This window comes from Apodemus sylvaticus, chromosome 10, assembly GCF_947179515.1.
Source record: "Apodemus sylvaticus chromosome 10, mApoSyl1.1, whole genome shotgun sequence".
Taxonomy (NCBI): domain Eukaryota; kingdom Metazoa; phylum Chordata; class Mammalia; order Rodentia; family Muridae; genus Apodemus; species Apodemus sylvaticus.
Genome location: NC_067481.1, coordinates 66786138 through 66801454, shown reverse-complemented (window position 1 = coordinate 66801454; position 15317 = coordinate 66786138). Strand labels below are relative to the sequence as shown.

The window sequence follows — 15317 nt, the reverse complement described above, 5'->3', positions numbered from 1 at the left end:
AGTTACTGATTAAGTATCTGACCCCCCCCCCTCTCAGATTTATTATCTAACTACACTGTAGCTGTCTTCAGACACACCAGAAGAGGACATCAGCTCTCATTACAGATGGTTGTGAGCCATCATGGTGGCTGGGATTTGAACTCAGGACCTTTGGAAGAGCAGTCAGTGCTCTTAACCACTCAGCCATCTCTCCAGCCCCACCTGACTACAGTTTCTTAAACAGAACCGAGCGGTCAGTAAGTACTATCTGCAGCCTCCGACCATGCAGAGTAAAGCGAACCAAAAGGACCCCTTCTACCTTGACAGTGCCCCAGCAACGGGCACACTCGCTAACATCTTCCCACTCTTCCACTGCTCACGAGCACATTAGCTGTTCCTCAGGGTCCTGTTAGGGTCTTGCCTGCTTATTTGTTTTTTCTTTTTCTTTCTTTCTTTCTTTTTTTTTTTTGTTTTTTTTTTTTTTGTTTTTTTGGATTTGGTTTTTTGGAGACAGGGTTTCTCTGTATAGCCCTGGCTGTCCTAGAACTCACTCTGTAGACCAGGCTGGCCTCGAACTCAGAAATCCACCTGCCTCTGCCTCCCAGAGTGCTAGGATTAAAGGCGTGTGCTACCACCACCCAGCTTTTGTTTTTTTCTTAAAATTATTTAAATTATGTCTGTGTGTATATGTCGTTTAGGAGCGTGGGCACATGTCCTGGCCTGTGTGTGTGTGTGTGTGTGTTCAGGTGGTCAGGTGTGGTGGCAAGCACTTTATCTGCTGAGCCTCCTCACTGGCCCTATCAGCCTACTCTCTTATTGGTTTCTTTTGTCTACTCCATCTATGCCCACAATTTCTTCAAAACATTTATGTAAAGAGATTCAAAATTTATATTTCCTACACAGAGTCCTTAATTGAAATTTTTTTTAATTACTTATTTTATTTGTATGAGTACACTGTCGCTATCTTCAGACACACCAGAAGAGGGCACCAGATCTCTTTACAGGTGGCTGTGAGCCACCATGTGGTTGCTGGGAGTTGAATTCAAGGACCTCTGGAAGAGCAGTCAGTGCTCTTAACCGCTGAGCCCTCTCACCAGCCCAATTGAATTCTTGATACAGAAATTCGGCTGCCACTCAACTAAAATAGTGTCAGGACAGAAAATCTGTTCGTTACCATTAACACAAAAACAACACTGAAGAAAATGAAATATGATGTTACCATACTCGATAAGCATCAATTAAAGCTGCTCATTTTCAAGGGTAAAGAAATCTCAACATGGGGGTTAGAGAGATGGCTCGGCAATTAAGAGCACTAACTGCTCTTCCAGAGGTCCTGAGTTCAAATCCCACCAACTACATGGTAGTTCATAACCATCTGTAATGGGATCCTATGCCCTCTTCTGATGTGCCTGAATACAGCTACAGTGTACTCACATACATAAAATAAATAAAATCTGAAAAACAAACAGACAAACCAGCCCCTCAACATTTATGATTTAACTTAAGGACGGTTGTGGAAGCCAGACATTGTACTGCACAACTGTAATTCTAGCACTTGGGACATGGAGGTAGGAACCAAGCTTGAAGCTAGTCTGAGCTACGTTAGATGTCATCTCAGGGGGGGGGGGGGGCAGAGACAGAGACACGGAGGGAGGAAGGGAGGGAGGGAGCTTCAAAGGCCACTTATCTTTACTCCCAGTACTTAGGAATTAAAAGCAAGTGGACCTCTGAATTTGAAGCTAGCCGGTCTACAGTGAGTTCCACACCATCCACAACTACATATGGTGAAAAAAGAAACTGTCTCAAAAAGAAACATCAACAAAACAGAAAGGCTGCTTTACAGTGAAGCTATGGAAGGTTTTTATCATGAAGCTGCTCCCCTCCACTTAGTTCTTCGCTGTGCTCAGTGATAATGACTTCTAAGGGATAGCAGGCAACATACAAACCCACCAATAGCTTAGTCACCTGAGCAGTCTGGCCAAGCATGATGGCACCGTTACAGATGGCCTTGAGTCAGTAAGGCAGAAAACCAAAGGAAGCTGAGCGACTTCAGCCCACTGGAACTTACTCTAATGGAATTGGTGTCCCTCACGAGCTTGTTGATGTCGAAGGCCTCTCCACTGAGCTTCCAGGGGTTATGCTGCAGCACAATGCCTTCCCCTCCACAGCTGTACAAGGTGAGGGAAGGCCTGTCTCCTTCACCTCCTATGAAAGAAAACTTGAGTGAAGTTTCTCACTTCACCAGCAAACCAGTTTCTACAGCTACATCATTAGTGCAGCGCATCAAACGAAGAAAAGCTTAATGTGGGAAGTGACCCAGCACACTGGGACCAAGCCTCCCGCCTACCAATGTAGACCGCGTGGGCATAAGAAAACATAGTGTTAACTTCTGAGTGCTGCGGTCACTGTACAGGCTTTCTGACATTCAAAAGCAGTGACACTACAGATGCAACCAGAGGAAATGCCATTTCTCAAATGACATAGTCGTTTTTCTTCAAGAAACGATTCTTATCGTTTGTGCAACACAGGAGTTCAGGACTTCCCAGGTCTCAAGGACAGCCCTTGGTGGTAAAGCTAGCCTCCTATCTGCAAGGCAACTCTCTACTCTCTGCATAAAGCCAGTGCTATGGAATCCAGCCACTTCAGCAAAGTAAGAATAGTGTGGAAACTTCTGACTCATTTTAAAGATAAGAAAGGCATACTACTTTAGGGAAAGATGCAGTGGCAAGGGTGGGAAAATGAGGAGAGGCGGGGCTACAGAAGAGAAAGATACAGACGTTAGCAATCAGAGGCCAGCACCCAGGCTAAGGTTATTCTACACAGTAGAAGACCCGGTTCAAAGAGAAGAGCAATACTTCAGAGCTGAGGGAGGTAGGAGTCAAGACTTTCCTTTAGCCATCATGACCACCCACATCTGCTACTCATAGACTACACAAGCACATGTGCAGTGACTATACTAAACCATCTATGACCTCAGCTTTCAGACTCTAGAATTAAAGTGGTAAAATAAACTTGTGTGTTAAGAAAGACTTGTACACTTACCAAGTGACATGGGGGGCACTGGTGGCCCCCAAGCCAACCTATACACAGTCTTCTTATGATACGTGCTTGAAATCTGTGGAGGTCTGTGGATGTGGAAAACAGGATGAAATGAAAGAAGAGGCCCACTAGAAAACAGATCATCTTCCTCTACATCTTCCTATACATGTGGTTGGTTGTATTAGAGAAAAACAGTTGACCTTTGTCCAAAATAGTTCTAAAAAGCAAGCACTTAACTTACCATGTAAGTCCCAGTTAGGATGATTTTTCTCTTCTGTCTGTCTAAATAGTCTGTAGCAAAGCAATGTCAAATATTTGGCATTTCTGTAGCTATGAAGAAGTACAGAAGCTATGATGACAACCAGTCACCAAACCTCAGGCTGAAGATAAGAGGCCACTTCACCTGGTGCTCTGCCGTTAGCATCCCTCCCTCTTTCTGAGACAAGGTCTCGCAATGTAGATCTGGCTGTCTGGTTGTTCTGGAAGTCACAGAGGTCCACCTGCCCCTGTCTCCTGAATGCTGGGATTAGAAGTATGCACCACCAAGCCAACTAGCCAGCGCCACACTCTTACACTGCATAATACCTGAAGGCAGATAGACAACTAACACTTTTTATTGTCTTTCAGGGGAGTCTTGCTCTTAGGGGGCATCAAGGTGGATTGACTTCTTGGGAAAAAACAGCACTGTTGTGACTTTTAGTGTCAATCATAGTCTAGGTATGGATTTAGAACTCTAGAACTGTGGCTGACAGAGCTATGCTACTGACTGAAGTATTGGACACACTTGGAACACTCAGAGATGGTACTAAGCTCTTTGGCTCAAAAAAGTCAAAATAAACCATCTTGACAATGTCATCTTAACAATGACATCTTCTGTCCTAACACACAGCTTAACTAGCAGTAGGATGACTAGTCAGCCTGTGTGGTGATTTAGTCTTACTTAAATCCACATAATTGTATTTAGTTACATACCCCCTTTGAAATAGCAAAAGGGAGAAGTAGTTAAGCAGACATAGGTTCTACATAAATACTTAAAGCACTGCATACAGGCTGGGATTCGACTTGGATGATTCGCATCCATGAGGTCTTATGGTGGTCTGAATGAGAGTGGTCCCATAGGCTACTATGTTTGAATTCTATGTGGAACTGTCTAGGAAGGTGTGGCCTTGATGAAGGTGTGTCACTGGGGGTGAGTTTTGACGTTTCAAAAGCCAGCACCATTCCCAGTTAGCTCTCTCTTCCTCATGCTTGTGGATCAAGATGTGAGCTCTCAGTTCGTGTTCTAGTGCCATGCCTGCCTGCTGCCACACCAGTCACGAACTTACCCTCTGGAACTGTGAATCCCAAATTAAACTCTTTCTTCCGTAAGTTGCCATAGTCACGACTTATCACAGCAGTAGAAAACTAACCAAGACAGACAGATCCCAGCACAGCAAAGGAAAGAAACACAGAGAGGTACTGCAGAGGGAGAGAGGACATGCAAAGAGGGTAGCACTGCAGTAGAAATGGCTCTCATATTCTATTCATAAGGGGACAGTAAGCAGGTCAGGCTTTGCAGCCGTGTGGTCTGCCAATCATCCAGGGTGTTGCAGTGGTGTGGAAGCAGTGGGCAGGATGTAGTCAGTGAGGATGGATGAGTTCCTATAGGTTTTTATTTACACACTGAGATCTCCATCTGCTTCTTCCTATGCCCTGGATACTGAAGTCACCCAACTCCCACTTTTAGAAAGGAGAAACCTGAGCCACACATTGCTCTAGTGATCTGAAACGTGGCCAGTATAAATGAAGACCTATATTTCTAAATGCATGTAATTTCAACCACTTTCAGTCATGTGTGGCAAAGGGCTGCTGTGCTGAACAAGCAAGTCTAACCTGTAACCAGGGCAGCTGTCCAACATACAGACTGAGCCAAAACAAACCCCCAATGTAGCCTAGAAATCATAAGCCACAGTCAAAAAAGATCTAAGTAAGCCGGACGGTGGTGGCGCACGCCTGTAATCCCAGCACTCTGGGAGGCAGAGGCAGGCGGATTTCTGAGTTTGAGGCCAGCCTGGTCTACAGAGTGAGTTCCAGGACAGCCAGGGCTACACAGAGAAACCCTGTCTCAAAAAAACCAAATAAACCAAACAACAACAACAACAACAACAACAACAACAAAAATGTCCTTAGGATTTGGAAATGCACGACACACACCTGCCTTGACCTCATCTTCACAATGCCCAAGTTTTAGTTCGTATTTTTTGGTGTATGCACGTACTCTACCAGTCAACTATATCCTTAGCCCTGCAACTGATTTACTAGAGACGTCAAGAACCACAGATAAAACAGAAAAGGCACAGGTATGTTTCTACATTAGTCCTTCACCTAGATGTCGATATGGAGACTTTTGTACAAAAATCCACTGGTTTATCTTAAATAAATGGTGTTTCTTAAATACCAGGCAGGCTACACTTTCATCACCTGAAAAACTAATATTTTTTCTTTCTTTCTTCTTATGTAGACAAGGTCTCTTGTGTAGACCGGGCTGGCCATAGCTCTTGATCTTTCTGCCTTTACCTCCTAAATACTGGAATTACAGATGAGCCCTTGTCTCCCAGTTTATGAGGTCTTGGATATTAAACTCAGGACTTCATATATGCTAGTCAAGGTCTCTACCACTGAGCTGTGTCCTTAGTATCTCACAAAGTTTTTAGACAAAATTCTGAGTTCTGCACCTCAGTATCTGAGCCAAGACTTCACTCCTGAATCACTCTATTGTGTGCCACGTTTATGAACTCCAAGTTAAATCTGCTCACTAAGCTGGAGAGCGTCAGCGTACTCACTTGTTGGAGCAGGTGTCATACAATCCCACTTTTCCATCATCTGTCCCGAAGGCCAAGCAGCCTTCCTTGTTCGGGTGCCAGCATAGCTACAAGGAAAGTTTCCAGATGAGAGCACGTCAAACACACAGAAAGGAGCTGTGCGCAGTCCTCACTGCTCCGTGGGAAATGTTCTTGCTCTTCACTGATTCTCAGTGTTTAATAAGGAAAAGAAGGAGCAAACAGTGTGGCCTCTAATGGCTCAGCAGGGGAAAGTACTTGCCTCCAAGCTTTCTACCTCCTAAGACCTAACAACCACCTCCCCTCCCCAGTGTTGTCCAGACAGATAGACAAAACACACACACACACACACACACACACAAATATGCAGCAAGAAAATGAGAAACGAAGTTAAAATCACTGCATTCTCACAGTTCAGCACAACCCTGACTGATCCTACACACCTCAAACATTTAAGTGAAGCACACTCTATGACCTGAAGAAAGATTCTAGAATATTTAGAGCTTTGACAACGAGAAGCTCATGCTTTGTCACAGGCAAGTTAAACACCCACTGATCTCCAACAGAGTTCACACAAATGGGCAGTATCTAAGAAGAGTCTGAGCAAACCTCTGGGAGCGCCCTTACCGCCGTGACCTTGGACTTGACTCCTTGCCAAAAGTTTTTCACATCATAGTTGTTCTTTATGGAGAGTGTGTTCCACACCCGGATCATGCCATCCCCGACACCTATGGCCAGGGAGCCCACGTCCACAGGAGAAAAAGCTAGGCTGTAGGCAAAGCCTCCAAGGGAAGGCAACGTCCAGCAGCACTCCAGGGTGGCCATGTCCCAACATTTTACCTAAGGAAACGAAAGAGTAGAGAAAGCAAAAGAATGGGGTTAGGAATTATTTTTTTCTTTGTTTGTATGTTTGTTTGTTTTGAACAGGGGTTTTTATCTGTGTAGCCGGCTGTCCTAGAACTTGGAGTCCACCTGCCTCTGCCTCCCAAGTGCTGGGATCAAAGGTGTGTGATACCACTGCCCAGCTAGAATTCAAGATTTCAAATGGGATTTAATGGATTAATTCTTTTAAAGGGAACTGGAAGAAGTTTCTCCTATGAGGAAAGAATCTGTTTCACAAAGCTCAAAGTACTCTGGGAGCACTCTGACTTCCAGGAATGTTTAATGAATTCAGCATCCTGATATCTAGTCAGCGCTGGGGAGCTCAGGCTTGCCATGCCCCCAGGTCACAGCAGAGCTAACTACCTGTCACAGCTCTGGAAGGATGCACATGGCCTCCAGGAATATCTAGAACTGCTGCCAGACAAGCCACTGGACTTCCCGCCCTGGGGGGGCAGGAGGAGACTGAACGTCTATCAGGAGCTAGGGCCACAGCTTAGCTGGTAGAGCTCCTGCTTACCACGCAGCCATGGCTTCAATCCCCAGTACCACAGAAACCACACTTGGCTTGCATCTGTAACTTTAGCATGTGGAAGGAGGCGGCGAAAGGTGTCCAAAGTTCAAGAGAAAAGAGAATTCAAAGCCAGACTAAGTTAGAGATCTGTCTCCTAAAGTGTCTCTAGCAGCCTTTGACAGCCCCGCTGGTAACGCCCTCCTCAGAGCACTTGCTAGCAGGGGCCTGAACTGGAAGGCAGAGATGTGTATGAGGACAGACACTTTCTAGCCTGACTGTGACACACAATTTCTCTGAACAAAGCTTCTATGGGTTCTTACGTCTCTGTCCATGGATGTGGACAGTAGCAGCTGCCTGCCATCCTCAGTCTTCAGTGGACACAAATTGAAGACAATCCTGGAGTGATTGTGCCCTTCTGCTGAGCTGCTGAAGAGCGTGTACTTCCGTCTCCATGATTGGGTGAGGTCCCATAGCAGCAGCTCACCTCTGAAAGAACAAGAGCACATCTCTTACCAGCTAGACAGACTGGTAGAAAATGTGCTGAATGCTCGCTTGGTAACTTAAACATCCAAAAGATTAGTAGGGTCAAGAGAGAAACTAAATCCTCTTCTTAGCACCAGGCTCCCAGACAGGAAGCTGAATGCCACATTGCTCTCACATGGAGAACAGAATCTGCCACAGGGAATACTCTTAGGATCTAATAGTGGGCCAATCAGCTTCTGACAGAATTTACAATCACCTTAAACTGTTGGTCTCAACTGCTGGGCTAGTCCTGCCTTGGCCTGCAGCATGCCCCGTTTCTTGATGGCCACACTCTGTACCCCAACAGGACTTTTTTTTTTTTTTTTTTTTTTTTTTTTTTTTTTTTTTGCCAGGTGGTGGTGGTGGCATATGCCTTTAATTCCAGCTAATTCCAGCACTGGAGAAGCAGAGGCAGGCGAATCTCTGTGAATTGAGGACAGCCTGGTCTATAGAGCAAGTTCCAGGGATACAGAGAAACCCTGTCTTGAAAAATTAACCACCCAACCCATCACCACCAGAAAAACGTTTTTTGAGCTGGGTATGGTGGTGTGAACTCAGTTCAAGGCAGGATTATAAATTCAAGCATAGCTCTACTATACAGTATACAGTATCCCACAAATTAAACCATACATGATGGTGCACACCCTTGATGCCAGCACTTGGGAGGGTGATGCAGGTGTATTTCTGTGAGTTTGAGACCATCTTCATCTATATAGTTTCAGGAAAACCACAAATATATAGTGATGTACGTTTCCAACAAAGGGCTTGGTGGTGTGGATTGGTGGGTACAGTACTTGCCTCTGAGCCCAAGCTGAGTTCTATTTCTGGAATCCACATGATAGAAACAGAGAACCAACACCTAGAGCTGTACCCTCAACTTCTCACACATGCCATGGTATGCATGTGCAAACACATACAATCAACAAACAAATAAGTCTCTGCTTCCATGTATGTCTATGTGAGGATGTTGGATCCCCTGAAACTGGAATTACCGTCAGTTATGAACTTCCATGTGGGTGCTGAGATTGAACCTGGGTCCTTAGGAAGAGCAGCCAGTGCTGTTAGTTGCTGAGCCATCTCTCCAGCCCCATCTTTGAAAAATCTTAAAGCAAAGAACCTGCAACACAGGCCACCTTTACTGTTTATCTATAGGAGGGGCAAGGCAGGGAGCAGAGGAAAGGACACGTGTGCTTGTATTCCCGAGACTTCAGTGTACAGGACTACCTTCTGAAAACTGTTTTTTGAGAGGCTGGAGATGGCTCTGGTTTTAAACACTAGCCGATCTTCTAGAGGACTGGGGTTCAGTTCTCAGTACCCACATGGCAGTTGGTAACCATCTATAACTCCAGGACCAGGGAATTTGGCCCACTCACCAAGACATACATGCAATTCAGGAAAAACACCAATGTATGTAAAAATAAATTTAGAAACGTTTTTTGAGATAGGAGTCTTGGGATGTATCCCAGGCTAGCCTGGAACTCACTATGTTGCCCAGGCTAGCCTTAAGATCCTCCTGCCTCAGCCTCTGAAGGTACCATATCCATGATCTATCTTTTAAATAATTTCTCTTCATATTTAGCTTTCATTTATAAAAGTCAACCATAACTTGCAAAGTTCAAGATTTATCTTTTTTGAGATAGAAGTAGTCAGGAAGGGATGTGGCTAATATTCTGGGCAATTTGTATGTGCTTTTCTGTATTGTCTTACTTAAAAAGCAGGGAACCAGCCCATGAAATTCTCAGTGTCTCTGGAGAGCAGGGCAGCTTGACACTGTGGCATACATATTTAGTATCTGCTCTTCTCTGGCACGTGTCTCGGAGCAGTATCTTTTTGCATGTTAGGCTGGTAGGTGCAGTCTCTAGGTAGCTTCAAGCTGTGGGCTAGTCACTCAGTAGACCCAGGCAGGGTAGGGGTCTGACTTAAGGTCCAAGTTCCATCTTAGGGAAAGGGAAGGGGTTAAGATAAGCTGATCACCGACAGCCACAGATGTCATCAATCACATGTCTGCAATGATCTCATAAACCTAAAGAGAGAACAGAAAGGCCGTCTCTCTCCCCAGGCCGCCCTGTGCATCTCAACCATACCCCTGAATGTCCTTCTTCACAGGTTATCAGTGGCTTGTACCAGTGACCTGAACCAGAGGATGAGGCTGTGGAAATCCTAGTCTACAGAACCACCTCGGGTTTTCAACTAGCATGTGTAAGAGGGGTGACAGTGGGGGAGGCATGGCATAGCCTATAGAGTCATTCTTGTCAGTAAATAGCACAGGCCTCATGAATTTTCCCATCTATCATTTCATTTATCATGCTAAGCTGACTGAGCAAAGTGAGGCACTGGAGAGGCTGAGGCAGGAGGATCCTGAGTTCTAGGCCAATCTGTGCCATAAGTGAGGCTCTGTCTTTTAAAGAAAAAGAAAGAAAAAGAAAAACGAAAAACAATGATAACATAAATCTTTGTTATTTCTCTATTTTCTGAACATACAAGCCTAGAAATTCTAAATCTCAACAGGAAAACAGTATTTATTAGAAAGTATGACCCCCCCCCCCAACACTCACCCAAAACAACTGGATACCAGCTGTGTTGGTTGGTTCTTGGGCCAATGAAGTGTCAACCAAAGCCGTTCTTTAACTGTTGGGTCCACACCCCCACTTCGTCTCTTCAGGAAGGGCAATTTCAAAACCATTACACCTGTAGATTAGAGGAAAGTCAATTTGTTCTCAAGACAGTGAAACAGTAGTGTGACCCTCCCAGCAACCCTCAATCTATGGTTTATAAATTGTTTGGCTAATTAACAGTAAAACCTTGGGGTTAGAGTGATGAAACTGCTTGCTGTGCAAGCATGAAAACCTCAGCTTAGGCCCCTAGCACCCACTGAAAAAGCAGCAGCAGCCTGGGGCAGTGGGTATACCTATCACCCCATTGCTGGGGCCCAATCACAGGCAGATCCCTAGAGCTGCTGACCAGTTGCTGGTCTGCCTTATCACTGAGCAGCAAGGTCAGTTAAAACCTGTCTCACAAAACAAGGCTGAGAGAAAAAACAAACATGAAGAACCAAGGAAGACATGCAACATCACCTCTACATACATGTGCATACACATGAAAGAACATGTCCTTTTGTTATGAAGATAGTACTATGATAGAGGTTAAGACCAGTCTAGCCATGTTTAGGTCAAACAAACCTTTTCAGGCTATCTTTGAAACTTGAAAAAATTGTATCTCTGTCTGGGATAGGCCTGGGAGACAATGCCTTGCAAGCATTGGGATTTGAGTTTGATCTGAAACTCAATGGTTTCATATGCGAAACCAGACAGGGTAACATATGCTTGTCCAACTGCTAGGGAGGCGAAGCAGGGTACCCGGGCTACCTCTCCAGCTTGTCAAGTTCCAAATCTTGTCTGTAAATGGCGCCTAAGTAATGGCACCAAAGGTTATTGGTCTGCAGATGCATGAACATGCACACCTGTCAGTATCTTTGTGTGGGGATTGAGTTCCTACTTAGAATGAGAATCTAACCTGAGACTTTACAACAACTGCAGGATAGTGGAATTCTCCTAGTTAACTCCTATTCCTAGTTCAGTGGTTCTTAATCTTCCTAGTGCTGCAACCTCACGACTCCTAACCATACAATTATTTTTGTTGCTACTTCATAGCTGTTATTTTGCAGTTATAAAACATAATGTAAATAACTGATATGCAGGATAACTGACATGAAACTCCTGTGAAAGGGTCGCTTAGCCCTCAAAAAGAAACCTTCACCAGCACTGACCCAGTAATTTGTATTGGCCATCAGAACCACAAGGCCAACTTTAAAAACATACATGCCAGCTGGGTATGGTGGACCACACCTTTACTTCCAGCACTCAGGAGGCAGATACAGGCACATCTGTGAGTTCAAGGTCAGCCTGATCTACAAAACAAGTTCTAGGACAGCTAAGACTTCACAGAGAAACCCTGTCTTAAACAAAAAAAAAAGCAACACATACACATCAGAGTCCAAGTTCAGAGAGGTGATTCAGGCGATTCCAAATGGAATACAGAAAGAAAACACTACTTTTCCAGTACTCTCTAGCAGGTCTGCTGTTCACGGAGAACTCGAGGCCACTGTGGACAGCCATCATGTTCACAGATTCAGACAGGAGTCTTGGGGGGAGGGGAATGTCTAGCCTAATTTGAACAAAGTGATGGGTCTGGTGAGATGGCTCTTGACAAAGTGCTTGCCACCACCTGAGTCTGATCCCCAGAACTCACATAAAGGTGATGTGCACCTTCACACACACAAAGGCCCTACCTCACGGTGACAAAAAAAAAAAATTGAAGACAATGTAAACATAGCAAGCTTGTATATGGGCTCAATGCACATGCTGAGTATCACTCAGTTTTTCCATTCTTAACACTCAAGGAAAGCCCATTATTCCTGTCCTTACTAAAGATCCTGCTCTCAGGTGGCTCTGTGGGTCTGAGGCCAGCTTGGTCTATACAGCAAGATCTAGGACAGCCTTACTCTGCATGCCAGGCAAGGCTCTTGCAGCAAAGATGGGGTTCTTGGCTTCTAGAAGGCACCAGAAAACACGCCAGATGTCCAGAACAGAGAGGTCTAAACAGGCTATAGGGGACAGCAACTTTTTGGTAAGAAAGATTTTAGACAGATGATATTCTTGGAACAAGATGAAACAAGATAACTCTGTATACAGTAGATAACTCTACTGTAACAGTACAGGACTTGCCACCGAGGAGACACCGTAACAAAGTCACAGAAAACCTGGGAAGAGTCTCAGTGAGGGATTTTCTACATTAGTTTGGCCTCCTTGATTGTCAACCGATACAAGAGGGCCCAGCCCACTATGGGATGTGTCACTTCTTGTGTAGGCAGTCCCAGGCTATCCAAAAAAGCTGGCTGAGCATAAGCCAGGAGTGAGCTGCCACATGGACGCCTCCATTGGATGGTTTCTGCTTCAAGTTCCCACCCTGACTTCCCTCAATGACAGACTGTAACTTAGACACCAAAGCAAAACCTTTCCTCCCCCAAGTTTCCTTTGGTCTGTGTTTTATCAGAGCAGCAGAAAGGAGCTAGAGCACAACCTGCAGATGGGTGGCGCCGTTCTGCGGGCTTAGGTTCTGAACTGTGCAGAGAGCAGAGAAAGCTGAGCAGCAGGTGGGCATGCAAGCTCTCTCCTCTCTGCTCCTAACTGGAAGAGACAGGCCGCATCATCCCGATTACTCTGAACAATGGATTGGAGAGCAGTGGAGGAAAACGGCTCATCAGGAGGACAAGAGCCAGATTCAGTTTCTGGCACCCACATGGTGACTAAGAACAGTTCATAACTCCAGTTCCTAGAGAAGCCAGTGCCTTTTTCTGGTTTTCATACACATGGCACATACATAGTACACAGACATATGTCTATGCAAACACCTATACACAAAAAAGCAAATCAATCCTTAAAAATAAATAAATAACAAAATAATGGACCAGAACCTGCAATCACTTAGTCCCTCCAAGGTGGTTTGTTGTGTTACCTTAGTAACAGAAAAGAAAGCAGGATAAACTCTAGGCATCAACCTTACCCCGGCCTCGGGAACAGCTCCAGATTCGAATGGTCTGATCCTTGCTTCCTGTGGCTAAGTAGCAGCCTTTTGTGATGGGGGTTTCTGCTATAAGCTTCCCATTGGGAATCTCAGGTTCTTCTAGGAAAGAGATAGACATTTTTTTTTTTTTTTGGTTTTTTGGGTTTGTTTTTTTTTTTTTTTTTTGAGACAGGGTTTCTCTGTGTAGTCCTGGCTGTCCTGGAACTTACTCTGTAGACCAGGCTGGCCTCAAACTCAGAAATCCGCCTGCCTCTGCCTCCCAGAGTGCTGGGATTACAGGCGTGCACCACCACTGCCCGGCGACATTTTATTTTTTTAAAGAATGAACACACACACACACACACACACACACACACCCCACATGCATGCATATATGTTGTGAAGCACCATGTGGTTGCAGGAAATTGAACTCAGGACTTCTGGAAGAGTACTTAATAGCTGCTTATTTTTAATTTACACCGAATATGAACTTGTAGTTGCAAAGTAACTGTCCAAACTGTCCTCCCCCTTTCCTAGTCTGATCAGTGAGGCTCACATTCTAAGTATAATTCAGAAGCTGTACGTTCTAAGTATAATTCAGAAGCTGCAGTCCAGCACTTGGTTCTTCAGGGTTGAAAGAGCAGAGCTCTCCTTCCACCATCTTTTTTTTTTTTTTTAAGATTTGTTTATTATTATATGTGTGTACACTGTAGCTGTCTTCAGACACCAGAAGATAACCTCAGATCTCGTTATGGTTGTGAACCACCATGTGGTTGCTGGGATTTGAACTCAGGACCTCTGAAAGAGCAGTCGGTGTTCTTAACCACTGAGCCATCTCCCCAGCCCCTCCTTCCACCATCTTACCCGAGTTTTCCTCCTGGTTCACGGATAAGCAGTCTTCACCAGACAGAGGACACCAGGCTATGGAGTGAATTTCATCATCGTGGCCTCGAAGCCTGTGAATAACTTCTCCCTTTTTACTGATGTCAATGAGAACCACTATGCCATCTTTGTAGCTGAAAGATAAGTTAGAAACATTTCAGGGGCCTGCAGATTCACACTGCCAAACCTCTCACGTGTCTAAGTCCTAACCCAAGTAGCACAACCTTCCTTTCTCTTCCTTCCTGTCTGTTTAGATACTAGCTCATATCCTACATATGCTTATGCTGAGACTTTTGACTCCATTCTTTTTCTGAAGACTCACTTTCCATCATGCCCCACCTCCTCTTACAGGTTTGCAGACCTCCAGGGCAGACCCTAATTCAAAAAAGACAAGGCTTTCCTCTTCTTCTCTACCCTCCTCTCAGTACCCACTAAGTTTACAGCTTGCCTGCATTGCTGATGCCCTGAAAGGGGAAAAGACTTTAGCAGTAAAAACAGTTAATAAACTTTTTTTTTTGAGACAGCTTTACGCATTGTAGACTAGCCACAAAGCTACTACATGCCAAGGATGATCATGAACTTCATTCACCTCCTGGGCTGAGATCATGGCATGAGTCAACCAACATATTTGCTTTATACAGTACTCAGAACTGAACCCCGGCCTTTGTGTGTGCTAGACAATACTCTGTCAGAGGAGCTACAGCCTTAGCTCCACAAATGACACTAACTACAAACTTAACAAGAACTGTTAAGCTATACCTAAGTGTGAACATATGAATTCAGCAGAAACTGAGAGATTCTAACAGCTTTTTAAAAAGTGAATTATTTTGAATACATTAAAAAGTATCTACTGGGAGCTAGAGAGATAGTTCAGCACTTAAGAGCACCAGCTGCTCTTCTAGAGGAACCAAAGTCCCAGTATTCACTAGGTGGCTCACAACCATCTGTCACTCCAGACCCTGAGGATCTAGTGCCCTCTTCAGGTCCCCTAGGGCACCGCAAACACATGATACACAAAACACACATGTAAGCAAAATAATCATACATGGTAAAAAGACAACCAACCAAAAAACCTTAAAAGTATTTTATACTTAGCTTAAGAAAAATAGCTTATATCTACT

General features: G+C 44.6%; 1 protein-coding gene across 7 annotated transcripts in view; it reads right to left on the bottom strand.

Moving 5' to 3' along the window:
- Positions 1–15317, bottom strand: part of Gemin5 (gem nuclear organelle associated protein 5) — a 43775-nt gene that overhangs the window by 25237 nt on the left and 3221 nt on the right. For 4 of the 7 annotated variants that reach the window (XM_052197624.1, XM_052197626.1, XM_052197625.1 and 1 more), the window contains exons 4-11: positions 14179–14330; positions 13315–13434; positions 10308–10440; positions 7551–7716; positions 6465–6677; positions 5841–5926; positions 3022–3104; positions 2048–2184 (exon numbers count right to left, since the gene is read on the bottom strand). In XM_052197624.1, coding sequence (XP_052053584.1) covers positions 2048–2184; positions 3022–3104; positions 5841–5926; positions 6465–6677; positions 7551–7716; positions 10308–10440; positions 13315–13434; positions 14179–14330 — 1090 coding nt within the window. The remainder of the gene's footprint in view (positions 1–2047; positions 2185–3021; positions 3105–5840; positions 5927–6464; positions 6678–7550; positions 7717–10307; positions 10441–13314; positions 13435–14178; positions 14331–15317) is intronic. The other 3 variants (XM_052197627.1, XM_052197631.1, XM_052197630.1) reach the window with 1 other exon arrangement.